This window comes from Alligator mississippiensis, chromosome 5, assembly GCF_030867095.1.
Source record: "Alligator mississippiensis isolate rAllMis1 chromosome 5, rAllMis1, whole genome shotgun sequence".
In the NCBI taxonomy this organism is placed as follows: Eukaryota; Metazoa; Chordata; order Crocodylia; family Alligatoridae; genus Alligator; species Alligator mississippiensis.
Window position 1 is genome coordinate 2,216,252 of NC_081828.1, and position 26,639 is coordinate 2,242,890.

The 26,639-nt window shown below is 59.5% G+C and overlaps 2 protein-coding genes across 5 annotated transcripts; one reads left to right on the plus strand and one right to left on the minus strand.

The window, feature by feature from the left end:
• Nucleotides 1–419: 419 nt before the first annotated feature.
• LOC102561465 (E3 ubiquitin-protein ligase HECTD3) lies at nt 420–19,184 on the minus strand. Its single transcript, XM_019489439.2, has 21 exons — nt 18,771–19,184; nt 15,642–15,802; nt 11,386–11,478; nt 10,862–10,997; nt 10,369–10,484; nt 9,562–9,675; nt 9,127–9,209; nt 8,216–8,381; nt 7,634–7,715; nt 6,061–6,243; nt 5,384–5,436; nt 4,954–5,018; nt 4,632–4,735; nt 4,165–4,284; nt 3,390–3,479; nt 2,789–2,995; nt 2,326–2,455; nt 1,536–1,610; nt 1,128–1,209; nt 892–963; nt 420–657 (listed from the first exon to the last, which is right to left on the minus strand). Exons 1-21 carry the CDS (start codon nt 19,089–19,091, stop codon nt 573–575), a joined length of 2,538 nt encoding a protein of 845 aa, XP_019344984.2. The 5' UTR covers nt 19,092–19,184; the 3' UTR covers nt 420–572.
• On the plus strand, nt 18,190–26,080 carry UROD (uroporphyrinogen decarboxylase). 4 transcript variants are annotated; one of them, XM_059727743.1, is made up of 10 exons: nt 18,190–18,254; nt 22,291–22,403; nt 22,586–22,665; nt 22,820–22,882; nt 23,000–23,197; nt 23,787–23,948; nt 24,184–24,321; nt 25,086–25,186; nt 25,492–25,558; nt 25,768–26,080. In XM_059727743.1, the coding sequence occupies exons 1-10, from the start codon at nt 18,205–18,207 to the stop codon at nt 25,930–25,932; spliced, it is 1,137 nt and encodes a 378-aa protein (XP_059583726.1). In that variant the 5' UTR covers nt 18,190–18,204; the 3' UTR covers nt 25,933–26,080. The 4 variants fall into 4 exon arrangements, with proteins under 4 accessions (XP_059583726.1, XP_059583725.1, XP_019345016.2 ...); XM_059727742.1 differs by lacking the exon at nt 18,190–18,254 and adding an exon at nt 19,203–19,336; XM_019489471.2 differs by lacking the exon at nt 18,190–18,254 and adding an exon at nt 19,343–19,518.
• The last annotated feature ends 559 nt before the right edge of the window (nt 26,081–26,639 follow it).

Sequence of the window (26,639 nt, forward strand, 5' to 3'; positions counted from 1 at the left end):
AAAATATGAGGTTACATTCGCTACTTTAGGACCTCCTGCAGCTTCAAGACATAGCTTGTCACTTCCTGTCCGAAACAGCATGAAAGCTTGCAGAAATAGGTATTTTTTTTTTTTTTTTTTACAATTTCTTAGTTGGTCTAATAAAAGAGCTCTAGAGTTTTGCATTTCTAAACAGCATGCAGCTTTGTGGGCAGCTCTTAAACGGCTTCATCCCAGAGACGGCCGAATTTCAGAGGTGGGGACAGCAACGGGAGTGGGGAAGGGGGGATCTGAACACCTGGAGATGAAACAGAGCGGGGGGTCTCGGCTAGAAACAACCCGTCCAGGTGCTTGGGAGTTTCCAACACCCAGTTACGTGGTCCGAGCGAGGACAAGACGTCTTCCTTCCTGCTGTCAACCCAAAGACCCAAACAGCAGGATTTTGTCTGGTTCTGATTAGGACCAGACCTCCACACGACACGTTTATTATATTTCTATGTATATGTATGTACACATTCAAGGGGGTGGGAGTGCTCTTTGCACCAGGCCACTGAGTCGGAAAACCCTCACAGTCAGGAACGACGGTAACGACATCACTCTTCCCACGGGCTCATGTCGGTGTCGATGGCCACGCAGTTGTAGGCGGCGTAACGCAGCTTCTCCTCGCAGATCTTGGCACTGCAAGAGATGAAGGGATAGCGTCACAGCAGATTTCACCGCTCCCTACAGCAGGGGAGCATAAGGTGCCTGGACGGGGGAAGGAGAGGCACCGTAAGGGGAGCAGGTGTGATCCCCTGATCGCACTGACAAGCAGCAGAGGTGGAAATGGCCTCCAATTCTCCCAGAGGCCAGCGAGAGAAAGGCACCTCCCCTGAGACCAGAGCCGTCACGCAGAGGGGCAGCATGACTTACGTAGCGTAGTTCGGCAAGAAGAGGGTACTGGAGCAGGTAGAGGACTCTGGCAGCGCGTCGGTAGACTCAGAGCTTGGGGGAAGAGAGGACAGGCTGGTCAGACCCGACAGGCTGCTCCAAACCCAGGGACGCGTTTCACCGAGAGGTGGGAGATCGAGGCCAAAACCGATCCCCAGTGGGATGGAGGGACACTGCCCTTCGCTGGGACCCGTCCCCGCACCCCCAGCCTCACTCACCCCAGCTTGTCCGGGTAGATGTAAATCCGAGCGGGGAGGCGGCTCCTGCCGGTGACAAACCTGAGGAAGCGGCTGCGATCCTCTGCGGGGAAGAGAAGAGGAGTGTCAGCTGCTCCCCAAATCCACCCTCTGGGGATAGCCAGGAGCTGATACCCGAGCCCAGCTCCTGGCTTGCAGCCGCACGGATCAGTCAGGTCTCCACGAGCCCCGCCACGTGCAGATTCAGGATCACACCCTCTGCAGACAGGGCAGGCGGGTTGCAAAGCTGGTGGTCGATCCCCGTGGCAGAGGGAAGGCTCTCCCGAGCTGAGCATCCCGATTCCCCCGAGGCAGAGATGATTCCCAGCACAGCTAGAGCTGGGTCCCCGGCGTGATCACAGCAAGGTGGAGATGGCACAGGACACTCACCATTGGTGAAGTTGTTGAGTGCTTCCCAGAAGTACTGGATCCTGGTGTCCGACGGCTCAAAATCCTCAAACCGGGCTGAAGGGAGAGAAAAAACTCAGTAGGAAGAGATTCCCCACTCGCATCTCATTATATTTAACGAGCACTCAGGGAGCACGTGACTGATGAGAAGAGGAGGAGGGAACTGGGCTGATGTAGTCTGCAGAAGAGAAGACCGAGGGGGATTGAATAGCAGCCTTCACCTCCCTGCAGGGGGGTGCAAAGAGGATGGAGCTGGGCTGGTCTCAGTGGGGGCAGATGACAGGACAAGGAGCAATGGGCTCAAGCTGCAGAAAGGGAAGTTGAGGTTGGATATTAGGGTACAACTCTCACAAGGAGGGTAGTGAAGCACTGGAGCAGGTTACCCAGAGAGGTGGTGGACTCTCCATCCTTGGAGGTGTTTAAGACCCAACTAGACCAAGCCTTGTTTGGGATGATGTATTTGGGGCTGGTCCTGCTTGGAGCAGGGGTTGGACTAGATGCAAGGGTGCTGGGATCGCACCCCCTTGCGCCTCACACAGGTGAGCAGATCTGAGGTGCCCTCTCTCAACCCAAGCACAGAGACCACAGCTCCTCCCCGGTCCACGGCAGAGCTGGGACACGTGCTTTACCCAAAAGCACATAGTGCCAGGGTCTCACTCCTGCAGCAGAGGAATAAGTCAGCAGCTGCAGAAGGGTCCCCCACAGACCCCAGCATGAAGCCTGTGGGGTCTCGGGCTCAGAAAGACAGGGCCACACCGATCCACGGACTTACTGAGCTTCCTCAGGGCATCCACCGTGACCTCCGGGTCTCCGCAGACCTTTTTCTCCAGCTCCTGCCAGGTGAGGAGGTCGAGAACAGCCTGGGGCACCACCTTCAGCAACCCGGCCTGCATGGCTGCAATCTGGAGGGGAGATGGAGCAGGCAGGGTGGTCAGGAAGGGAAGGACGAGGCACCCCGCAGACATGCCCAGATGAGGTTTGAGTCATGGCCAGCAGCTCAGGGGCAGGCAGCCCCACTTCCCACTAGAGAGATGGCTCAACAAGTGCTTCTACAAGAGGCCTGTCCCAGGGAGTACAGAGGGGAAGACTATGTCCACAAAGAGATGGGGGTGCCTGGTCCTCAGGCTGGCCCAAACCCTATCCTTCAGGGCCTGGCCAGATAAGGGATAGGAAGAGACATCCCTATACCACCTGGTCCTACCCAAGAAGCTGAGGCCCCCCGAAGATGGCATTACCTGCTCCTTGCTCTCCTCCAGCCGGGCTTTCCGCACCAGATGGATGAATTCCTTGCGGTCCTCATACTTCACCACCGTGTTGCTGCCGTTGGGGATCAGCTCCACCATGCGCTGGTCGCTGAGGACTGTGGTGTAGGTCAGCTCGTTCCCAAACTTGAACTCGAAGGTGTCTTTGTCCATCATCTCCATCACTTCCAGGAGCTTCACCTGATCAGAGAGCTCTGACTTCACCACGGTAAAATGCAAGCCCCACCAACCCTTGAGATGATCTGGATTAGACCCAGCAAGATCAATGCACAGCCCATCTGCCTGCCAGGGGGACTGCTACTGGGTTGTGAAGTGTCCAGGGGCTGCACTGGCTGCTTGGACCCCGCTGGCATATTGCAGGCTGGGACCTGCATTGCTAGGGGCTGCACCCGTGTTAGCTGGAGGTGGAAATATAGACCTTTGCCCGTGTCTGTGTAGCATCAGCACAGGGAAGACAAGCACATGCACCCCACTGCCTGCACCATGATCAATCCAGCCGCGAGGCACAGGATTTCTGCCCAAAGATGCCAGCCAACTGCCCCTTGCTCTCCAACCGCCCTTCACCCCTCCTCACCAGCACCGAATCCACAGCGGGGAAGTCCTTGCTCCAGCTGATCTCCTCCCCCGTTAGCTGTTTCCATACGAAGCCCGGCAAAGCCAGGACCTGCAGAGAGAGTTTGACAAGAAACAATGGCCACAAGCTAGCAGAGAGCAGATTCAGATTGGACATTAGGAAGAACTTCTTCACAGTTCAAGTGGCCAAGGTCTGGAACGGGCTCCCAAGGGAGGTGGTGCTCTCCCCTACCCTGGGGGTCTTCAAGAGGAGGTTAGATAACCATCTAGCTGGGGTCATCTAGACCCAGCACTCTTTCCTGCCTATGCAGGGGGTCGGACTTGATGATCTATTGAGGTCCCTTCCGACCCTAACATCTATGAATCTAAGAGGAGGACACGTGTTGCCAGAACGGCAGGAGGAGACACGACCCCGGGGCAGGGTGCTGCTTTGCTAGCTCTGCATTTGCCCTTCCAAAAACTAAGCTCAACGTCAGCGAGTTGCAGGAAGACAGCACTAATGTCGATGGCTCAGGGTAGGACATTGCTTGGCAAACCGATTTGGATAAGCCAGGAAGGGGCCACGGACCAGCCGGTTGGAAACTGGTAGGGAATGAACCCTGATTCATCCAGAGCTATGCCAGTGATGTGCAGGATAAAAGCCCCAAAACCTCCCCAGGCCCCTGCCCCGCTGTCCAGGGGAATCCTGCCGAGCTTCCCCTGCAGCAAGCCTCCGAGCGAGGCTGGAGGCGACCATCGTGGTTGTGGCGGGGTGTCTCTCTCCCGTCAGGACTCACCAAGAACTCCTTGCCCCGCAGAGCCGCTCCCATGATCTGGCCGATCCACTCGTACTTGGCAAAGTCCTTGCAGGAGGGGTTTGGGACGTACATGTCCCTGGCTTCCCCGGTGCCGTTACCCTGCGACACAGAGACCGTATCAGGGCAGGACTCCCTGCCCAACCCAGTCACAGCCCAGGGGAGGTGGGGACGGCCCCGTTGGTGCCCCATTGGCCTGGGCTCTTGGGATGACGCAGAACAAGGAGCGTCTGTCCCTCTCCAGCATCCTCCTCTGCCTGCCCCAACAACAAAGACCTGCACCCAGTGATCCCCCGGGGTACCCAAAACTCCCCCCAGGGCTTCTGTCCTGCCCACAACACCCCTTCCCAGCTGAAGGATGAATAAGCCCTCTTCCCCCTGCCCCAGAAGCAAGGCACCCCAGTTATGGTGACAAGCCCCAGGACGCCCCGTGAATAGCCCTGCAGCACCTGGTTGGACGTGCGGACGAAGAAGGGCAGCGGCACGGGGCTGTCTGCCGAGCTGGGGCACAGCTCCTCCGACATGTCTGCCAGGCTGTCCCGAAACCCGCCACCTGCAACGAGACAGACCCTGCATCAGTGCCACCCACTCCCCGGGTGCCTGGGCAGACACGGAGCGCTGGCCAGACTCTGGCACGGGTCAAACCCAGTCTGCCTGTCTCAAACCGGGGGGGAAGGACAGCTACCCAGCCCCCAGAGCCACCACGGTGGGTGCAGGGCAGACCCCTGGCTCTGCCCTCGGCTGCGGGGCAGGAGCAAGGTGGTCTCTTACCTTGATCAATGATGCCCTCGGCGATGAATTTGCACTCCCACCACTGGTCGTAGCGCAGCGGCCACCTGCGGGAAGAGGGGACCGCCTGAGCTGCTGGCTCCGGACGCTCAGATCCGGTGGCAAGACCGGTGGAAAATGCCCCTCATGGCATGCTCCCTCCATCAAATGGCCTTTAGCCAGAAAAGATGGCTCTGTCTCCCTGGCCCATCAGCTCCTGGGTCTCTCCGCAGCAGGAGCTGGTGTCATGGTTCTGCTTACCAGGAATACAGCTCATGTGCGTCCCCCCTTTACACCCTTGCACCTCACTCCTCCCTGCTCAGCAGGGTTTCACCCTCGGCCTCCCTATTTTTGGGGTGCAGGGTGCTACACGTGGGGGGGGAATCCCACAGAGAGCAGTGAGCGTGGTGCCCTATGCACCCATGGGCTGTACCTGTAATCCAGCGGCTTCTCGAACTTGTCAGAAGGTTTGAGGCCCTCGTACACCTACGACGAGCAGAGAGGCACAGGACTTGGACATCTCCACGGACCTCCTGCGGGCCCGAACGCAGGAGCAGGGCAGCGCTCCCGGCCCGCTGCGCAGAGGGCAGTCGATGCACCGCGAGGCAAAGCGACGTGCCCAGGGGTCCAGCCCTGCACCCTCTGCTCCCCACCCTCCTTACAGCCCCCACCACTTCCCTCTCCCTACTATGTCCCTCCATCCCGTCTCCTCCTCCTGCTTCTTGGCTTCACACCTAGTGCATGCAGGCTCCTCACCCAGTCTTCACCGCTCCTTTCATCCGTCCCTCACTCCTCAGCTCTGATGACCAGTGCTCACCTGTCCTAGTCTGCTATTCCCTGCCTAGGAGGTTATCCTCTTCGACTCCCACACCCTACTCAGCACACATGGAGCCCAAGACAGCTCTGCACAGAGCTCACACGCTGGGTGACATGCCTTGCAGCTGCACCCCAGAGTCTGACCTGGGAGTATTCGGGTGACCACTGAGTGGACAGGGCCAGCGCCGCAGAGACGCGGGCTTTTCACTGGAAAGCACCCGCATTGCAGGCCACAGTGACCTCGGCTCACAGCCCCTGCAATAAGAGGGGAGCCAACCAGCCGGCCCGCGATACCTGCGTGAAGACGGCGTTCTTGCAGCTGGGGTCCAGGGCGGGGTTGTCCCGGTGCTCCATGGCCAGGCGCCGGTTGATGTAGAGCCGCGGCATGAAGTTTGGTTTGCTGGTCTCCGAGTCCTTCAGACACTGGGTGATGAGAGCCGTGCGCCGCTTGGACAGCAACAGGAACTGCTTGATGTGCTGTCGAGGGCCAGGTGGGGATGAGGTTAGAGAGACTTGAGCCCTGCCCCTCCCGGCGGGAAGGCAAGCCCCGCTCTGTCCAGCTGCCCAGCAGGATGCTGTCTGTCCCCACAAAAGGCCCTCCCAAAATGACTGGCTCCCGACTGCAGCACGCTGGACACCGGCTGCCCACCACCACGAAGACACTTTCCCTCTGGTTTCAGGGAGACGCCACAGAAACGCCTCCCTCCAAATAGCCCCCAAAGCGGGTTTCATTCCCCAGAGCTTCGGGGTCTCGTATTCCCAGGATGATTCAGGCTCAAGCTAATTAGGTCCAGGAACTGGGAACCCCATCCTCAAGGTGTTCTGCACTTACGCTGAACTAGCGCTCATGGGGGCCAGGCAGAGATGTACTTCAAAAGGGCAAGATATACCAGGCAGAGATATACCAGGTAGAGGTATACCTCAAAGAGCAAGAAAAGATATTCCAGGTAGAGGTATACCTCGAAAGGAGCAAGAAAAAATACACAAAATAGAGATACATCTCAAAAGGGCAAGAAAAGATATACTAGGCAGAGATATACCTTAAAAGGGGCAAGAAAAGATACACCAGGTAGAGATATCCCTAAAAAGGACAAGAAAAGGACAAGATATACCAGACCGAGATATACCAGGTAGAGGTATACCTCAAAAGGGCAAGAAAAGATATACCAGATAAAGATATGCCTCAAAAGGACAAAAAAAGATATACCAGGTAGAGGTATACCTCAAAAGGGGCAAGAAAAGACACACCAGGTGGAGATATCCCTAAAAAGGACAAGCTATACCCAGCAGAGATACACCAGGTAGAGGTATACCTCAAAGGGGTAAGAAAAGAAATGAGTGTGAGCGCCCCAAATATATGTGCATTCTAAGTTTGGGAGCAAACAGCACAAAAGTCTTTGAGCATGGCTCAAGTTTCGATAAAAAATAAGTAAATTATAAAATTGGTGTGTTCCCCTGCCAAGACCCTCACGCTAAATCACAGGACAGAGCAAGCCAAAAACATACGACCACACTGCCGGCACAGCTGAAGAAAAGCGGAAAGATGCTCTGGACAGTTTGCTAACTGAAGATGTGCACACGCAGAGATCACGGGCGCGAAGTCCGAGTGGTTTCTACATGGCAACCCAGCTGGGTTCCAACACGGGGCATAAGAAATGGTCTGAGCTCGTTTTCCAGGCGAGGGCTGCAGCCACTGCCACAGACCACTCCTCCCAGGTGGAAAGCAGATGATCAACTTCCCTTCTAGTCTTTAATGTCTTAGTTGCACTTAGTCAGGTTGTCCCGCCAGCCCTTTTAAAAGGGCAATAAAATGTTCACTGCCAGCCTCCCGGGCCAGAGCTGCAGATACTAAAAGGACTCCACTCACCTTGAGCTTGCTGAAGGTGCCGATGGTGTGGTCCCAGGCTGGGACCAGGTGATGCAGGACACTGTCCAGGAGCTTGATGAACCTAAAATGCAAGAGGGACCAGCTGGGAACACAGGACAAGGCAAGGCACCTGCAGAGACCTGAACTAGCTGGGGATCCCCTGGGGTGGGGGCCCTGAAGTGATGGGTCTGCCACCTCCAGAGCCTCGTAGCGGGGAGATTCACCGTGTGAGTTCACCTGGGCTGCACTATGCGTGCAGCCTGACCCTAATGCTGCAGTGTGGGACAAGCAGCTGCCTTGGAAGCAGCATTTTCTTCACAACGAGCCATAAAAATGGAGGTCCTGAGTATGCAATGGCGAAAGATCTGCCAGGCTTTAAATAAAGCAGAGGGGAATGAGTCCCATGCCCAGCTCACAGTCCAATCTGCCCCCCGCAAAGCCCTGCTGTGTCACACCAGCTGCGGCACGTGTCCAGGGGCTGAGCAGGTGCTGTGAGCACCCCAGGGATCAGTACTGCATATGAAGAGACTCTGCAGGTGACTCCCCCCTGCCCTGTGCCCCCAGCTGGGGTCTGCATGCTACCTCTGAATGACCACGGCTCGCCGGTAGAGCACATCGGGGTCTGTCCCTTCCAGGCGGGGGTACCGCACCAGGTTGGCCAGCTGGAACATGTCAGCGCTGAGCCCCAGATCCCGCTGCCGGGAGGACTTGATCTTGATGCCCCGGAGGCGAACATCGATGCCGTCATCTGCCAAGAAGGAGCAAGAAGGGTCCAGCCGACAGCCAGTGTGGGAGGGACAGTGACATGTGGCACTGGGGTAACCCGGCTGTGACCATCACAGGTAAGAGACCCCGGAGGACCTGTCTAATCAACCCACTCGAATCCCACTCAGACCACTGCGGCCCGGTACGAAGCACTCTAGTCTGCTGACTCCCAAGCAAAGGATCTCGCACTTGGCTCCTGAAGGCTATCCCCGCCATCCAAGAGACACTGGGTAGGGGATAAGTGTAGACCCAGAAACAGAACAAGGCTGAGACCCAGCCTCATCTCTGCAGCTGCAGGTGCGGAGCCTCTCGAACCCCAGCTCTGCAGCCACGCAGCATCTTTGCTCAGACAAACGTAGAGGCAGAATGGGGCCAGGGAGACAGGGCAGAGCTCTTCCAGCTCTGGTCCCAGTAGCCCCTCGTGGCTGTCCAGTGGCCCGGGGGAGGAAGCTGGGCTAGCAGGAAGGCAGGCGCATCACGAGAACCACCAGCAAGGAGAAGTACGGAGCGAGCCCTAATGCCGCGGCGTGGGACAAGGAGCTGCCTTGGAAGCAGCATCTTCGTAACCAGCCATAAAAATGGAGGTCCTGAGCGTGCAATGCTCCCTGCACAGCGCAAATGCCAGGCATCTGCAGCGTCCTGCGGGAGCCGCGGGGCACCTAGCAAGGCAGCGGGGGGTCTGCGGGCTGATCTCACTGCCATCCCCAGGGCAAGGAAAGCAGGTCCACCTCTGCACTCCACAATCCGGATCTCAATGACAGGCAGGTGAGTCGTCATGTCCTCCAGCACGCACACGTCCCCGATGTAGCTCCTGCAAAGACGGCAATTGCAGAGGTGCTGGCTAAGGGGAAGGGAAATTTCTGACCAGGAAGGGGAGGGAGCTGGGGGTTAGCGCCCCTGGCTTCAGTCCCCACCCCACGGTTTGCTGTGCAGCCCCAACTTCTCCAGGTTGCAGCTCCACAGGGTCTGGGAATGAGACTGAATATGGGGGTGTGAAGTGCTTGCACGGAGGATCCCATAGGAGAGAAGAGTGCACCGTATTCACCCCTCCCCAGCACGTCAGGGCTCCATGCACGTGTGCTAATGGGCCAGCACACAGCAGACACAACCCCGATCCTACCCATGCTGCCGTTCTAGCTGTGAGCAGTCCCCGGCCCACTCACTCATCAATGCCCACGTCGCTCAGCTTCTTCAGGTTGTCCCCCTCCCCGCCGTACACAGCGATCCTCTTGGGCATGAAGTTCTCGTCTGTCGTATCCACCGTCAGCAGAAGCTTCCTGGAGAGGAGACCACGAAATAGCCCAGGTGCAAGGCAAAGAGGATGCTCCGACTTTGCTCACACATCCAGGATGTCACCGGCCTTGTCTGCACCTGGCACACGTGCACCTGAGGCCTGGCACACCCCGTGGCCTGGAGGGGGACAATCTGGGCGTGCAGAGCTGGGCTGAGGTCGTCATGGATGGGATGTGACCAAGCCCTGGAGACAGTATTCTGGAGAGGGACAGGCTGAGGTCCATCAGGGGACAAGAGTGGATGACCCTACAGGCCTTCCCCACAGCTTGGGACCCCCCAACAGTTTGGATGTAGGAAGGACAAAGCTCCCCAGGGCTCCCCAAGTAGCTGCTGCAGCTCTGTGCCAGTGTGCGAATGAGCTGGGTCCTGGGCAGTTTCATGGGACTGGCAGGGATGCAGACTGGCAGGTGGCAGAGCCAGACCAGAGACTGCAACACGGCGCAGGCTGGTGGCAATGGCAAGGGCCCCTACCTGGAGCCTCATCACCCACCTCTGCAGCAGCCCAGCATGCAGGGACACAGCACGGAGGAGACTGGCTCCCCCCGACCCATCCCGACTCCAGGGGCAAACTTGCCGACAACACGCCTGCGATCATTGCGCCAACCTTGCCCCGCAGGCAAAGCTCCCCCCCCCACCCGGGGCCCAGTGCTGGAGGGCAGCGAGGCATGAGGTCTCACTTGACAATGGTGCCTTTCTTCATGTTGAGTCGCACCCAGTGCTGGCCCTGGGACCCGTCGCTCTCCCAGTAGGTGTCTGCGTGGCTGTCGGTCAGGCACGACACATTGAAGTCTTCCTGGAGGGGGATGAGAGCCAGGGTCAGGGCGAGGGACCTGCGCCCGTGCCCTCAAACCAGATGTTGCATTTGCTGCTACAGCGGGTTTGCATTTGCTGCAACAGTCTATGCTGCATTTGCTGCTCCTAGGAGCGTGTAAGCGTGGCAGCCAGACACCGTGAGGCCCTGAGCTCTCTCCTCTGGTGCCTTCTCCCCCTCTTAGGGACTGTGGGACACTGCTTCCTGAGCTGAGCAGCATGGCCAGAGGAGAAAGAGACTGGGCAAGGCCCAACGAGCTGTAGGCCATGTGCCAATGGTCAGAGCACCGCTTGCCCCCACTGCATTGCTACACCACAGCGCTGCTCCCCAGCCCCTGGCAGACCAGCCCCGCTGCCTACCGTGTACGAGGAGACGTCAATGCTGTCCACATACTGCTTGACGCTGCCCAGGTTCTCATCCTCCTTCCCAATGTGGTCGTACAAGAAATGCACCAAGTCCTCGTCGCACTCGTAGCTCCACGTCGGGGGCACAAACCTGCCAGCACGTGCAGGGTTACAACCCGGGAGGGGCTCAGCTGCGCTCTACTCCTACCAGCACGTGCAGGGTTAATGGGACAGGAGCCGCAGGATCACTTTCCGCGTTGCCCGGGCCACGCTGGATCTCCCATCAATGCTGGGACGGCGGCAGGACGGACGCTTTCCCTGAGCTGTCAGCAGCGCCCTGATCCAGGAATCGTGCTCCCCGCTCCCTGGTGGCAGCGCCGCCCCCAAAATCCTGGGTCCCAACTCAGGGGCCCTTTGCTGTGAACAACCTGCTATGGCCTCTCGCTGCCAGGCAAATGTGCACGTTCAGAGAGGAGGCACAAATTGCTCCCCGCTCCCCCTTTACATGACAGAGCATGCACAAAAGGACACGCCGGTACCGGAGCTTCTCCACGGCAGCGTCATCCTGCTCCAGGCTTCTGGGCTTCGCTCCGAGCCGCAGGGAATACGTCAGATCCACCACCTGCTCCCACCTGGAACGACCCGTGGAGGAATTAGGGGGGAAAGCTTGCCCAGCAGCCTGGGGGGCGGCACAGGAGACCCATACTGCAGCCTCCAGCATGCTACAGACTCCCTGCAAGGTCTTGGGTGAGTCCCTTCATCTCTCAGAGCCTCCCCTTGCTCACTCCCCGGGCAGGAAACTGCTCCTGAACCCAAGAGCAATGGGGCGGATGATTATCCCGGCAACACAGAGAGCCTGGCCCTGCAAGGAGGGGGCATGATCACACAGCACTCCAGTGTGGGAGGAACAAGATAAGAGGACCAGGCCCTCACAACAGAAAGGCCGGGTCAGTGCTTAGCCGAGGCCAATTCTGTGCCTGATGGGATCAGGGAAGGAAACACCGCTTCTCCCATCTCTGCAGCGGTAGCTGACAATGCCAAACCCCGCTGTGATGGAAAGCTGGGCTCAAGCAAGAATCACTGGTGAAATGATGCTGTTAGCCTGCAGTGGAGCACCACCCCCCTACACACACTACAGAGCCGCTAGGGTTAGGGTTGGCCCATGCTCGGGGCAGAGTCCTCCCCCACCAGCCCTGGGCTCGTCAGCAGGGATCCTCCTACCACGATCCCTGCGGTCCCAGCGGGACGCGGACCAGCCTCACAAAGGATGGGCAGTTCAAAGGATGTGTTACAAGGCAGCAAAAGGAGACTCCTCTCTGGGCCGTGCTGCCCGCACCCAGCCCACGCTGCCTGGGACTGGCTGTCTGGACACGTGGGCCGATCACTGCCATTGCACACAAGCAAAATGGGACCCAACGTGCGTGCTCCAGCTGTCGGGATACACACAGATAATGCTCAGTGACCGACGAGCAGTGATCACCGGGGATCCTGGTTTTGTCTGATTTTAAAAAATCCCCAATTTTCTGGTTAAAAAAGTAACCCCAAATCCACATTTTTTCATGATTAAAATGAAATGCCACTCATACATACATACACACACACCATACATACATGCACACATACATACACACATCCATATATACATACATACACCCCCCCATACATACATACATACGTGTGTACACACACACACACACACACACACACACACACACACACACACACACACATATATCTCCTTGGCCTCTATACATATATATATATCTCTCTCTCTCTATCTCATCACCTCTATCCTTGGCAAGACCTTTGAGAAAATTGTTAAGGATCACATTTGTAAAACAATGCTACGGGGCAACCAGCATGGGATCACAGCAGACAGATCCTGCCTGCCTAACCTGGTTTCATTTTACGACCAGGTCACAAAATGCTTGGCTGCAGGAAGAGAGGGAGATGTTATTTACCTAGGTTTTAAAAAGGCCTTTGACACGGCGTCGCACCCGATTCTTATAAATAAACGAAGCGGTTGCAATGTAGATTATTGCACAGTCCGGTGGGTGGAAAATTGGCTTATGGGACGCACCCAGAGAGCGGCGGTGGACGGGTCGGTCTCAACCTGGAGAGATGCAGGCAGTGAGTCCCCCGAGGCTCCGTCCTGGGACCAGTGCTGTTCAATATCTTCATTAGTGACTTGGAGGAGGGGGTGGAAAGCACCCTGCCCAAGTTTGCTGACGACACAAAACTATGGGAGGAGGTACACAAACTAGAGGGCAGGGAGCACATCCAGGTGGATTTGGACAGGCTGAGGAAGACGGCAGAACAGAAGAGGATGCAGTTTAACAAGGACAAGTGCCATGTGCCGGCAGCAAGAGTCATCAACACTCCTGCAGCCTGGGAGGGACCAGTCTAAGGAGCACAGCAGCGGAGAGGGCTCTGGGAGTGGGAGTTGACTCCAAACCAAACATGAGTCACCGGTGCAATGAAGCAATAAGTAAGGCTAACCGCCCCCTTTCTTGCATAAGCAGGTGCATCAGGAGCAGGTCCGGGGAGGGGATCCTCCCCCTCTATGCGACACTGGTCAGGCCGCAGCTGGAGTACTGCGTCCAGCTCTGGGCGCCGCACGTCAGGATGTGGGCAGCATGGAGAGGGGCCAGAGGAGGCCACCCATATGGTTAAAGGCCTACAGAAAAACCCTACGAGGACCAATTGAGCGACCTGCATCTCTTCAGCAAGAGGAGGCTGAGAGATGATCTTGCGGCTGCCTACAAGCTCATCGGGGGGGACAGCAGGAAAGAGGGGACACGATGTTTACCAGGGCGCCCCTCGGGGGAACTAGAAACAACGGCCACAAACTGAGGGACAGCAAATTCAGACTGGACATCAGGAAAAAACTCTTTACGGTGAGGGTTGCCAAAATCTGGAACGGGCTCCAAGGGAGGTGGCACCGTCCCCTTCCTTGGAGGTGCTTAAGAGGAGACTGGACAAGCACCTGGTTGGGGCCATCCGACCGCAGCGCTCGTCCCTGCCCAGGGCGGGGGGTCGGACTCGATGATCCAATAGGTCCCTTCCGACCCTAACATCTAGGAAATGAAATCACACATACCTACACATTATTTACATGCACACACACATAGAGTGGTGTTTCATCCTGATCATGGAAAAATGTGGATTTTGGGCTACCTTTTTTTGACCCAAAAATTGGGGATTTTTTTTTTAATCAGAGAAAACCAGGATCCCTAGTGATTACACCCCCAGGTTAAGGCTCCTGTCTCCGAGTTCTCCAAGACAAGGGCTAATGGATCAAAGTGCAGAATTAGGCTCAGCAGACTATGTGCTTTGGGTAAATCTGTTGTCTTTTATTGGACCGATTCAAATAGTTGGAAACATTCTTCTTGTCAAGCTTTTGGGTATAAATAAGGGTAAAAAAGGGTATTTATACCCCAAAGAAGGTAGCACATAAAGAAGGGTATTTATACCCAAAAGCTTGCCAAGAAGAATTTTTCCAACTGTTTGAGTTGGTGTAATACAAGATGTCAGATTTACCCGAAGAGCATTGCTTGCCGACGTCCTTGGACCAACACGGCTACAACCGCTGCCCTGTAACACAGAATGAGGCTAGGGCACTGATTCTCCCCCAGAGCCCGCGGCACCAGCACCGCGGGGTGCCTCGAGGCAATGCTAGCACTGGGGGTGTTCAAACTGGATTCACCAGACAAACCCAGAGATTTCAAGCAGGAATTCATAGAGTTAACCATTCTGAGCTGCCTGCTCTTCCGAGGTCTTTGCAGCAGAAAAAACACTATTATTTTTCTGCAGCGAAAAAACGAATAAAAACAGAGCCGGCGTTTCCAAGCAGCGTCTGGAGCCAAACGAGGGGGGTCTCTGGTCTAAAAAAGGCTGAGACCCCTGGGCTAGGGTAAGTCAGGCGTGTGGGTTTATGAGCTTGGACCAGATCATGGTCCTCGAGGGGAGATCAGATCCCTCAAAACAGCTCGTTCCAGGGCTGTTAAATCTTCCTTAAATTGGCACCTTCCAAGAACAGCAGAGGCATGAGTTTGGTCGGGGTGGTGGGTCCCAGGACAGACACCTCTCAAATGTTCCCCACTTTCTCCCTAGGGCAGCGATTCACACGGATAACGGGGGTGCCCCAAGGCGTGAGGATGTAAGCACGTCTCAGGCTTGTCCCAATGCCTTGGCAGGTCATTTACCTTTCTAGTGGGGGGGTCCGAACAGAACGAGCTTGTTCATGACTTCACTATCTGAGGCCCCTGGCACACGATACATGTACTGCGCGACTCACAGGCGAATCACGCAACACCTCGAGCCCGGTCGCAAAGGCAAAGTCATTGTCACACAATCCACTGGTGAATTGTACAATCAGTTCAGACCAGTCACACGTGCAACGTCGTTATCACACCATAAAAACAATTCTCCGGCTATAAAAACAGCAACCCGCTATAAAGATAGCGCCTGAGAAGAGATAACGACTACGATTTTTTATAAACCCTCACAATTTTTGGTTGTAACCCTAAATCCACATTTCCAGCCCCTAACAACTATGAAACACCACTATACATACATATCGATAGAATAGTTTTTTTAAACTGAAAATCGGGGGTGTTTTTAATATATTATATATTTTTCTATATATTAGCGGTGTTTCATGTTAATTGTGGAAAAATGTGGATTTGGGGTTACTTTTTTTAACAGAAAATTGGGGATTTTTTTTAATCAGAAAAAACCAGGATCTCTGGTCGTGTCTCTGTAGCCAGCCTCCTCCCCGCCGCCACCTCCCTACCTGATCACAGGCTTGTAGTCCACCCCGAAGAGCTGCTGCTGCCTCTGGATCCTGTCGGAGGACTCGACCGGGACCAGGCGGTCCCCTCCTTCCGCGTGCTTGCACACCAGGACCCAGCCCTCCTCCAGCTCGCAGCCAGTCTTGTACTCCTCCAGCTGCTCCTGCAGAACAAAGCACGTGCTATCAGTCCCCGGGACCGCCCCGAGGGGCAGACGCAGCCGGGCCGGTGGGGTGCAGGGCCGTGCACGGCCCAGGGGAAGCCCGCTGGTGGCATCAGGCCCATGAAGCGCCCCGTCTTCAGGAGCTATTGAGCAGTCGGTCCCCTCCGCTGGACCATGCAGGACAGAGACCATCCCCCCGATCCCCCCAGGACTCCTGCATCCAGTCCAGACCCCCGGGGCGGATCCCATGAAACAACCATTGGGCATCTCTGTGAGAAGGGGCAGCCCGAGGGCTAATCCCCAGTCCTATGCCCACCTCCTGGGCAACCATGCGCCTTACTCCTAACTTTGATTTTGTCCCTGCTCTGGAGCTGGCTCCACGTCTGTCCCCTCGAGCCTCCAGCTACCAGGGACCGTCTCCCACGGGGCTGGCAGTGGCTTCCAGGCTCCCCTGCACCACAGCCCTGCGCTCAGCCCACCCATGCCCCACCAGTCGGGCTCTCGGTGAGCCTCCTGGGCATATCCCCCTCCTGCAGACCTGAGGGGCTCCTCTCCCCCCTGGGGAGCTGCTGGATTGCCCGTGGCCTGCGTGGGCCCTGCTCCAAGCCTCTCTGTTCCTCTAGAAGGGCCCCGAGATCCCCCGCCACTGCCTGCAGACCCCTGCACCGAACTGGCCGTGGCCGGCACGTGCCTGGGATGCTTCCCGGTCCAAAAGCAACCTCCCGCTACATCCCACGAGACAGCTCAGCGCTGGCTCGGGACACAGCTTTCGGCCAGGAGAGGTGGTGAAGCCAGCTTCGTCTCAGCTGGAGGGGGAGAGCAGAGACCTGGCCGCGAGCTCAGCAGCACGGCACTGGGGTGCAGCAACTCGAGGCCTTTCCAACCCAGCAGCAGGGCTGGCTCCCTGGCCAGGAGCAAACCCTGGAGGGGTTCAAGGAAAGGGTGGACAGGCGCTGGTTGGGGATGATTTAGGCATAGCGATGCTTTGCTCTGCTATGGGGATCTCCCAGGAGTCTGGGCTCTGCTGGTTGCCCCCGCCCCAATTTTCTGCAACCTGTCAGGGGGGTTTAAGCCTTCTTCGGAGGCGCTGGGTGCTGGCTACAGCCAAGGCCAGGGACTGCGACCGGGCTGTGCCAATGCTCCTGCTGGGACCAAAGCCAGAGGATGCTGACTAGAGCACCTTGCCCCTCTGCTTAGGGTCAGCCCAACACCAGATCTGGGTCAGGGAGGAATTTGACCCCATGGTCAGATTGGCATGGACGGGGGTAGGGGGCTGCCTTTCTCTGTAGCGAGGGCACGGCCTCTGCCTGGGGTCTCCTGAGCATCTACTGACGTTTCATAGGAGCAGGATGCTGGCTGCTGTGGTTCCCCTGCTTTCCCTGTGCCAGGTTCAGGTGCTAGGTCTGCCGCGTCGGGGTTGATGGTAGTTGTATGTCGAGTTTAGAGGGGAGCTGTGTCTGGGTTGGTTTGGACAGGGCTGATCCTGCCTCAGGCAGAGGTTGGACTAGATGTGACCTCCGCAGGCCCCTTCCAGCCCCACGGCTCTGGGATCCTCTAGAATATATATACAGCCACAGCAGCTCATGCAGCCCCTGCCAAGATCGATATAGATCTATACGTAAGTAGAGACAGAGACATAGCTAGGTACATAGATAGATCTGGATCTGGATCTCTATATATAGATATACAGAGACAGATGCATACAGATCTTGCAGAGAGAGAGAGAGAGAAAGAGCTGGAGCCGGATCTGGATCTCTAGATACGTAGGGACAGATGCAGAGATGGGGCTCGATCTAAACTGGGATCAGAGCGTGGTGTTACAACACCAAGGTTACAGGTTTGATCCCCACTTGGACTAGATCTCTCAAGGTCCCTTCTAGCCTTACTCCTCTACGATGATTTCTATGATATGTAGAGATAGATCCATAGATAGATCTTGATCTTGATATATAGATACAGCGAGATCTTAATCTGGATCTCGATACAGTCTTACAGGACTGGTGTGGAGAGAACTGGGCTGATTTAGTCTGGAGGAGGGAAGCCCGAGGGGGATTGAATAGCAGCCTTCACCTCCCTGCAGGGGGGCTGCAAAGAGGATGGAGCTGGGCTGGTCTCAGTGGGGGCAGATGACAGGACAAGGAGCAACGGGCTCAAGCTGCAGCAAGGGAAGTTGAGGTTGGATATTAGGAAAAGCTCGCATGAGGAGGGTGGAGAAGCACTGGGACAGGTTCCCCAGAGAGGCGGTGCAGTCTCCATCCTTGGAGGTGTTTCAGACCCCGGTAGACCAAGCCTTGTCTGGGATGATGCAGTTGGGGCTGGTCCTGCTTGGAGCAGGGGTTGGACTAGATGCAACTCCTGAGCTCCCTTCCCGCCCTCGTTGTCTGTGACTCTATGACACAGATATGCAGAGACAGACACACAGGCAGATCCTGACCTGGATCTTGATACACAGGTATGTAAAGGTAGGGACATGGACAGATCTAGATCACAATCTCAAAACAGACAGACGTAGAGACAGACAGACAGACAGGCAGATCCACAGACAGATCCCCAGGTAGATTTAGACACAGCTAGAGGTACAGGCAGAGCTCTCTCAGCAGGGGCTGCAGTAGCTGCAGTGTGTGCATGTGCGTGTATGTCTGTGTGCATGCATGTATGCAAGTGTGTCTGTGTGCATGCATGCATGCCTCTGCGTGCATGCTGCGTATGTGCAGTCTGTGCGTGCGTGCAAGTCCATGCCTATGTCTCTGCGTGCATGCTGCGTATGTGCAGTCTGTGCGTGCGTGCAAGTCCATGCCTATGTCTGTGCGTGCATGCATGCATGCCTGTGTGTTTGTGTGCATGCATGTGCATCTGTCTGTGCATGCGTGCATGTCTGCAGCACCTGCGCACCCGCCCGTAGCTTCTCTCGAGCTGCATTAGCCGCCCCCCGCAGCCCGGCCCGGCCCGGCCCGGCGCGGCCCCGCACCTTGCTGAGCTTGGCCCAGAGCCCCGCGCCGTTGCAGTACTCGTCTCCGCTGGCGCGCAGGCAGCTGCCCTTGCGGAGCTCGAGGCTGGCGCGGGCCAGCGCCTTGCCCGGGGCCGGCGGCGGCGCGTCCCACACGGGCAGCAGCGTGCGCGGCGCCGGCGCGGCGGCCGGGTCCTTGCACGGCTTGTACTGCACCTCCCGCGGCACGTAGCACAGCGCGGCCGGCAGCGGCCGGGCCCGCCGCCAGCACTCCGCGCTCTCCAGCACCAGCCGGATGCGGCCCAGCCGCTGCTGCGGGCTCTCCTCCGCGCACGCCCGCATCCTCCCGCACCACCGACCCGCTCCGCCTCCCCGGGTGCGGCTCCGCCTCGTGGGCGCGGCCCCGGGCTGGCTGCGGGCCGCCGCGGGGCTGGGGCTGGGGCCGGGGCCGGGGCCGGCGCGGACCGGATGCCGCACGTGCTACAATGTATCCCGGCGGGAAGCGGCACCGCCCCTGCGCTCTGCGCCTGCGCGCCCGCCCCTCGCGGAGAGCCGGCCGCAGCCGCGCAGCCACAGCCTCCCCGCAGGTTTGGGGCACAAACATTAAAGACACGCGGGCTCGGAAGGGCTCCGCGCGCAAAAGCTGCCCAAGAGCAATTCTGGGCACAAACATGGACAAGGAGAGGTCAGAGGGGCGCCCGGGGAAGGGGCTGTGCCCAGAGCCGGCCACCAGCACGGTGCGGGCACGGGTTTGAAGCACAGACATGGGGTAAGAAAGAGGGCAGGGGGGCGCCCTGCCCCAAAGCTGGGCAAGAACAATTTTGGCCACAAACATTAAAAACCAGATCGGAAGAGAGCCTGGAGAAGGGTTTGTGCCGGGCCGGCGGGCAAGAACACGGTTGCGGCAGTGCTGGGCGGGCAGGGCCACCCTTGGGCAGGGGCCGGGCAAGGGGGTTGCGCCCCAGAGCTGCCCAAGAACAATTTCCCCAAGTACTGAGTTGCTCAGCCATCTACGCAAAGATCCTGGCGTGCCCGTGCCCCCGCGCCAGCCCCCGAACCGGCCGGACCGCGCGCACCCCGCGCCTGCCGGGGTAAGAAGTGCGGACTCTAGGGCTCTTGGTTCGGGGCGACACCTTTTATCAGACCGGCTAAAAAACACACCTCCACAAACAGATCTTTTCCTGCAAGCTTTCGGGCACACGCGCCCTTCCTCGGGCTCAGGTGGTAAAAAGTCCCCGTGGGTAGACAATAAACTTGACCGTTGCGGGGAGGAAGCTGAAGGTGGAAGGCAGACAGGGTTATTTGGGTAAGTGTGATGTTTTATGAGACCAGCTAAATCATTGGGAAATTGTTCTTGGCCGGCTTCCGGGCGCGCTGTTCCTGGGGGAACGCGGCGTTTGGGGCTGGGCCTGCAGGGCCGGGCCGCCAGCCCGCAGCGCCGGGAGACGCGTGGGAGAGCAGCCCCCGGCCCCTGCTCCGAGCCCCGAGTGGTGCCAGCGTCCCAGTGAGCTGCTGGGGCGGCAGGAGGCTGGAATCGGCTCCTTCTTCCCCGATCCCTTTTCACAGCAACTCCTTCCGCCCTCCGGCGCCGACGAGCTGGACGCGGCATCCAAGCCCTGTCCCGACTAAGCAGAAAGACCCAACAGCGGGTCACAAATCAAGTCGGCTGCGGGGAATCAAGGGCTGGGCTGGGCTGGGCTGGCAGGGCGGATTCCTCCTCCGGCACCACACCGCCCTTCGCCTTGCGCAGTCACGGGCGAGGGGAGCGGGGCCGGGCCCGAGGCCCTGGGACCGGTAAGCACTGGCTGAGGCTGCGGGGCGGGCCTGTCGAGACCCCCAGCCTTCTCCAGTTTAAAAACAATCCCCAATTTTCAGGTTAAAACCCCAAAGCCACATTTTCCCATGATTAAAATGAAACACCACACGTGCACACAGAGTCTGGTGTTTCATGTCGGACCAGCCCCTGAGTGGCTTTGGGGCAGGTTGCAGGAGACGGGGGTGACTGCTCTGCTGCATGCCCTGCTTGCCTGGGCTCGCAGCGCTTGCTGCAGGGAGAGGGACAGGGCTGCACGGCCTCGCTCTGCTGGCTGAGCCCCCGCGCACTCGCTGCACCTCAGCCCCGCACGCGCGCCACCCTCCTTTCCCTTCCCTTCTTTGTGCGGCGCCGCTACACCGTGCTTTACGGTAACCTCCGCTCGGCTCAGGCGGCGCGAGGCCACCCTGCTCCCAGCGCGGGGTCCTACAGGCACTGTGTTAGGCAGCTAAAGCGAACCCGGAAGTAGCGGGTAGGCCCCGCCTGGGGGGGCGTGGCCTGGCGCCAAGATGGCGGCGCCCATGGTGCGCATGGGGGCGTGAGCAGCGCAGAGCGCGGGAGCATGGAGGGGAACGGGCCCCGGCGGTGAGTGCCCGCCCGCCCGCTCCAAGCTCGCAGATGACACCAAGTTATGGGGCAGAGTTAACAGCCCGGCTGGCGGGGGGCAGATCCAGGCCGACCTGGACAGGTTGCATCAATGGTTGGCTTTTCTGGCGGAGGGAGCCCAGCCCCGTTAACAGGCCGGAGACGCGCGCTGGAAGGATGGAGGAAATGCACCGTGGTTAGAGGGCTGGGGGCAAGCCCCCATGGGGCTGGGAGACGGGCCACAAGGCGATGAACACCCCCCCACCCACCCCAACCCTTGCCCCATTTAGCCACAGGGGCGCTGCCCGCCTCCCCGGCCTGCGCGGCTGAGATAGGGAGCCGTGCCCACAGCCCCCGGGGCAGAGCGCGCTGGTCCAGGCTGGGCCCTGCCCTTCCGGGAATAACCCCGGCTGCTGCTGCAGATAACTTAATCAGCCGCGGCCCCGCAAACGGTTCCCCCGTCTCCGCGCCGCGAGGAAAGGGGGCACGTGCTCTGCAACCCCAGGGGCGAGATCCTGCCCTGGGGGGACAGGGCGGGGGCTGCTGACCTCCGGTGCACGTGAGCAAAGGCGGGTGCGTGTCCCCGAACCGAGGCGGCTGCAGGGCTGCACCACATCCAGGGCAGGATTGTTCTCTCCGTGCTCGAGGGTCCTGGCCTCCTCTCTCCTGCCAGCGAGCAGAGGCGAAGGCCAGTGCCCTGGGAGCGGGGGCGCTGGTTCTACTGGAGCCAGGAGCCATGCAGAGACCGTCCTGGGAGGAGAGGGCGGCTTTTAGGCTCTCTTATTAGAGAACCTGGCTGCCCTGGGCTCCGGGCTGGGGATGGGCAGACAAGCCTGGGCTCTCGGACAATTTACCGTGCGGGAAGGGGCAGAAGGACTGCCCCGGAAGGGTGGGGTGGGCCTGGCCTCCCTCCCCAGCCTGATCGCACCCCCACCTCCTCCCTGTCTGGGGGTAAGGCTGGGATCAGCCTGGGTTCGCTGGCAGGGAGAGCGCGGGACTTGCCCCAGATCATGTCAACAGCGAGGCACGTGGCTGCCCAGGTTGGCTCGCCCCCATGGTGCGCCGGGTGGGAGGTTGGATGCGCTGTCCCGTTCCTCAGGGGGCATCTCGCTCCAGCGTGGTGACCGTCATTCTCTGTTCCAGCCCCGAGGGATTCCCCGAGCTGAAGAACGACACGTTTCTGAGGGCGGCAAGAGGAGACGAGACGGAGTACACGCCCGTCTGGTGCATGCGGCAGGCCGGGCGCTACCTCCCAGGTGGGGTGTCACCTGGCTGGTGGGGGCAGGGGTGCCCGCAGGGCAGGGGGCAGAATCTCCATCCTTCCCTCTGCACCCCACCTCTGGGCCTGCCCCGGCCGAGACGCCCACCGCCTCAGCCAGGGAGCATCCCACTTGCCCCCCGGGGTGCTGGGCACCTGGCTGAGCCCCTCTGTTTGCAGAGTTTCGTGAGACCCGTGCCACCCAGGACTTCTTTGCCACCTGCCGAAGCCCCAAGACGTGCTGCGAGCTGACCCTGCAGGTGAGGGGCGGGAACCGGGCCACTCCGTCGTGGAGGCCTAAGCCAGCCCTCGGCTCCAGGTGTAGAGGTTGATGGGGCTGGCTACCCAGGGGAAGAGCTCTGCTGGGAAGTCATGCCACTCTGGGTGCCTCCCTCACACTGAGTCTTCCTGCAGCCGCTGAGGCGATTTCCCCTGGATGCGGCCATCATCTTCTCGGACATCCTGGTGGTGCCCCAGGTATGCGCAGGGGCTCGCAGAAGGAAGCAGGGAGCTGGGAGCTGATGCCGTCGGAGGAATGCGGCACAGGCACCAGCTGCGACTGCTTCCTCATGCAGCCTCCATCCTCCCCGCCAGGCACTGGGCATGGAAGTGGTGATGGTCCCCGGCAAAGGGCCCACCTTCCCAGAGCCCCTGAAGGAGGTGGAGGACCTGCTGAAGCTGCGGCCAAAGGTGGACGTGGCAGCGGAGCTGGGCTACGTCTTCGAGGCCATCACGCTCACGCGGCACCGCCTGGAAGGCAAGGTGCCCCTCATCGGCTTCTCCGGTGCTCCAGTGAGTCCCAATCCCGTGCCTCTCAGCATGGGCAGCAGGAGGTGCTTGAGCCCCAAGTGGGGCAGGCAGCCTGGCCCCCTGCCCCAACCGTGGCTCCGGGCAGCATCAAGGGCCGTGCCAATGTCCTGCCCCTGCAAGATAGGAAGAAGATCATTACAATACACCCAAGACACCACAGCCTCCATTGCAGAGGAAAGTGAACCCTCTGCCCCTCAGGCTGCACCAACCCAACCCTTCCTACCCCAGTGCAGCATCAGTCTGAGCCTGAGCACAGGGGCAAGACCCTCCAGCCAGGACCCTGCGGGGCTGGTGCCAGCGGGAGCATCGGCACAGCCCTGTCCCCAGTCTGGGCTGCAGCAGCACCCCTGGGGGAGGCTTAAAACCCCCCTCAAGCAGAAAGGCGGGGGGCACCAGCACAGCCCAGCAGCCTGGGAGATACCAAACACCCTCCACTGTGCTCTGTAACCCAGCCCCTTCCCCCTCCTCATCCCACAGAGGGGGGCGGCTCTGCTGGGCGCTGGGATGGGGACCCCTGCCCTTCCTGGCAGCGCTCCTCATGCTGCTGCCTCTGTCTCTGCTCCTTGCCCAGTGGACGCTCATGTCCTACATGATCGAGGGTGGCGGCTCGAACACCATGGCCAAGGCCAAGGCCTGGTTGTATCGGCACCCTGAGGCCAGCCACCGCCTCCTGCACCTCCTGGCGGACCTCATCGTGCAATACTTGGTGGGGCAAGTGGCGGCCGGCGCACAGGTTAGTCTCCCTTGGGGAGTGGGGCAGCTCTGGGGGAGGATCGGGTCATTGCCAAGCCTGACTGGGATTCTGGGGCTCAAATCGCCCTGGAGCGTGGTGTGGGGGGGGGCTAAAGCATCTGTGAAGCTAAAGGGTTAAAGCTGCTGGGGATGGAGGAGAAGGGGGTCCCAGTCTGTGAGCCACGAGGGGCCGGGCGGAGGGAGACCCAGGCCACTACCCACCTCTACTCCGGCAGGCGCTGCAGCTGTTTGAGTCCCACGCTGGGCACCTGGGCCCAGAGCAGTTCGGAGAGTTTGCCCTGCCCTACCTGCGGGACATCGTGCAGCGGGTGAAGAGCAGGCTGGAGGAGGCTGCGCTGCCCGCTGTGCCCATGGTGAGGTGACTGGCTTGGCTGCCAGCAGCGTGGCGGCAGGGGATGGCACTGCCCTCGCTGGCTGGGGCAGGAGGCTGGTCCAGCCCTGCCTGTGGCTGCAGGGGAGGCCGTGTCCAGGCCCTGCTTTCTCTCTCCCCACCCCCACGCTGGTGCTGCTACCCCAGCTCTCCACGGGGAGGCAGCAGTGGTGTGAGGAAGCCGCGGCATCCCTGGCACTGGTCCTGGGGTCAAGCTAGTGTCCGGCAGAACCTGCCTGTGGGCCGCCCCGGGGTCATGGGGGTGTCTGAGAGGGTGGTTCCTGGGCTGTGGATTTGGGCTGGTGCAGCTGCCCACAACCTCTGCTGCCACAGCTACAGGGGCTCTCAAACGGCCACGCTCTGGGCCAGGCCTTGGCCTACATTGAGCTGGTCGCCTAAGCCAGCCCAGCGTGGTTTCCTGTTAGACTCCTCATCCCACTTGACACCTGAGCCTCCTCTGCCATGTGGGTCGGTCACTTAACTGGCAGCTGCTCCGTCCGTGCCTCAGTTTCCCGGACCATGGGCTGAGTGCACGGCCTCCTCTCCTTAGCAGTCGTCCGCTGGGCTGGGGCCCAAAGCCGGCTCTCCCTACGCAGCACAGGGGAGCTCAGGCCTGCAGCTGCTTCTTGTCGCTCCCGGGAGGGTGGGCAGGGGCTGAGCAGACAAGGCGGGCACTAGGCTGGCAGAGAGGGCCCGTCGTGCCCAAGCCCTGTGACTGACCCAGGCTCCATGTCTTTCTCCGCTTAGATTGTCTTTGCCAAGGACGCGCACTATGCGCTGGAGGAGCTGGCGCGGTCCGGCTACGACGTGGTTGGCCTTGACTGGACCATCCAGCCCCGGGAGGCGCGGTAAGATTCCCACCCAGCTGGGGCAAGTGCATGTGGGCAGTGCTACCTGCCCTGGTGCCAGTCCCCACTCCTTCCCATGCTGCAGAGAGCCCACAGCACTGCCAGGGTTTGGGGCCGGGAAGTGGGTCCAAGCCATCCTGGGGGCCAGTGCGGCGCCCTGCTTGCAGCTGGGGTGACTCGGGGCAGGGTTGGGGTATGTGCAGGCTGCTTGGCCCCGTCTGGAGCCCTGGGGCGATAGCAGGGACCTGGAGATGCATCTCATCCACCAACCGTGCGCAGGGACTCACCTGCTTCTTCTGTCGCAGGGAGCGGACAGGCCCATGTGTGACCCTCCAAGGCAACCTGGACCCTTGTGCCCTCTACGCACCCAAGGTAGGGAACGGAGGCTCCCTTTCCCCCGGGGGCAGGTCGCCTCCCCCTGCCTCAGCTTCCCTGCATCCAGGGGATGGAGGGTGTCCGTGTCCCAGGTCTGGGGAAAAGGGCAGCACAGTTCTCCGAGCCCTAGAGAAAGGGGAAGCAGAGCCTGGTCACCACCCTGCCAGGGCTGCATGGGGGTAACGATGTCCCCCTCACGTGGCCAGGAGCGGATCGGGGAGCTAGTGAAGACGATGCTCGAGGGGTTTGGGACCCAGCGCTACATCGCCAACCTGGGTCACGGACTGTACCCCGACGTGAGCCCCGAGCACGTGGGTGCCTTCGTGGAAGCTGTGCACACACACTCCCGCCACCTCAGCCGGCACAAGTGACCCTGCCTGGCCACGGGCCCCGACACCACCCCAGGGCCACCATGCCTGGGGGAAGACCAGCGGGACCAAAACCCCTCCCGGCTCCCCCAGTTGGACCACAGCAGCAGGGGCCGGGTCGTATCAGCTCAGCATTAAATCTGATCGTGATGATGTGGTCTTCCCTCCTCTTCTCTGGGGGGTTGTGAGCAGGGTGCACCTGGTGCTCCCTTGCACACTAAGTTAAGGCAGGGGCCTGAGCTCACCCTGGCATAGGCACCACCACCTCCCACAGCTGCCAGTGTCTGAACACCTGGGCCCACGAGAGGACAGGGGAAGCTGAGCTCCAGGTGGGCAGATGCTGGCATGAGGGCACCGTTGTGCTGCTGCCAGCTCTGCTGCACAGCCATAGTAGGTCACAAAAGCCCCACGCTGCCTCTCTCTGCCACCAGAGCCGGTGCCAGCTTCCCCAGGGCAGTGCTTGCAAAGCCATCCACAGGCCCCTGTGCCCTGTTGGAGCTGCAGCTCAGGGGCGGGTGGAGATGGGATCCTGCCTTGTGCCCAGAGCAGACTGGATGCACGCGATGTTCCCCCAAGTGCTAGGGTCTGGGTCCAGGCCAGATAAACGGGATGTGCCTGGAGCTGTCGTGCTCCCAGTGATTCCCATAAGCCAAACGCAGGCAGCAGGGCCCAGATGGAAAAGGAGGGGAGCTGCTCCTGTGCTGGAGCCT

Bases quoted from the DNA above. Each gene is read 5' to 3' on its own strand.
- UROD (XM_059727742.1), top strand. From the start codon at position 19,218: ATGCCGCACGTGCTACAATGTATCCCGGCGGGAAGCGGCACCGCCCCT. The intron at 24,322-25,085 runs GTGAGGTGACTG...TTCTCCGCTTAG, and splicing joins CGCTGCCCGCTGTGCCCATG to ATTGTCTTTGCCAAGGACGC. The intron at 25,187-25,491 runs GTAAGATTCCCA...CTTCTGTCGCAG, and splicing joins ATCCAGCCCCGGGAGGCGCG to GGAGCGGACAGGCCCATGTG.
- LOC102561465 (XM_019489439.2), bottom strand. From the start codon at position 19,091: ATGCGGGCGTGCGCGGAGGAGAGCCCGCAGCAGCGGCTGGGCCGCATC. The intron at 2,996-3,389 runs GTGAGGAGGGGT...CTCTCTGATCAG, and splicing joins CCGCTGTGGATTCGGTGCTG to GTGAAGCTCCTGGAAGTGAT. The intron at 1,210-1,535 runs GTGAGTGTCCTG...TCTTCCCCGCAG, and splicing joins ACTCAACAACTTCACCAATG to AGGATCGCAGCCGCTTCCTC.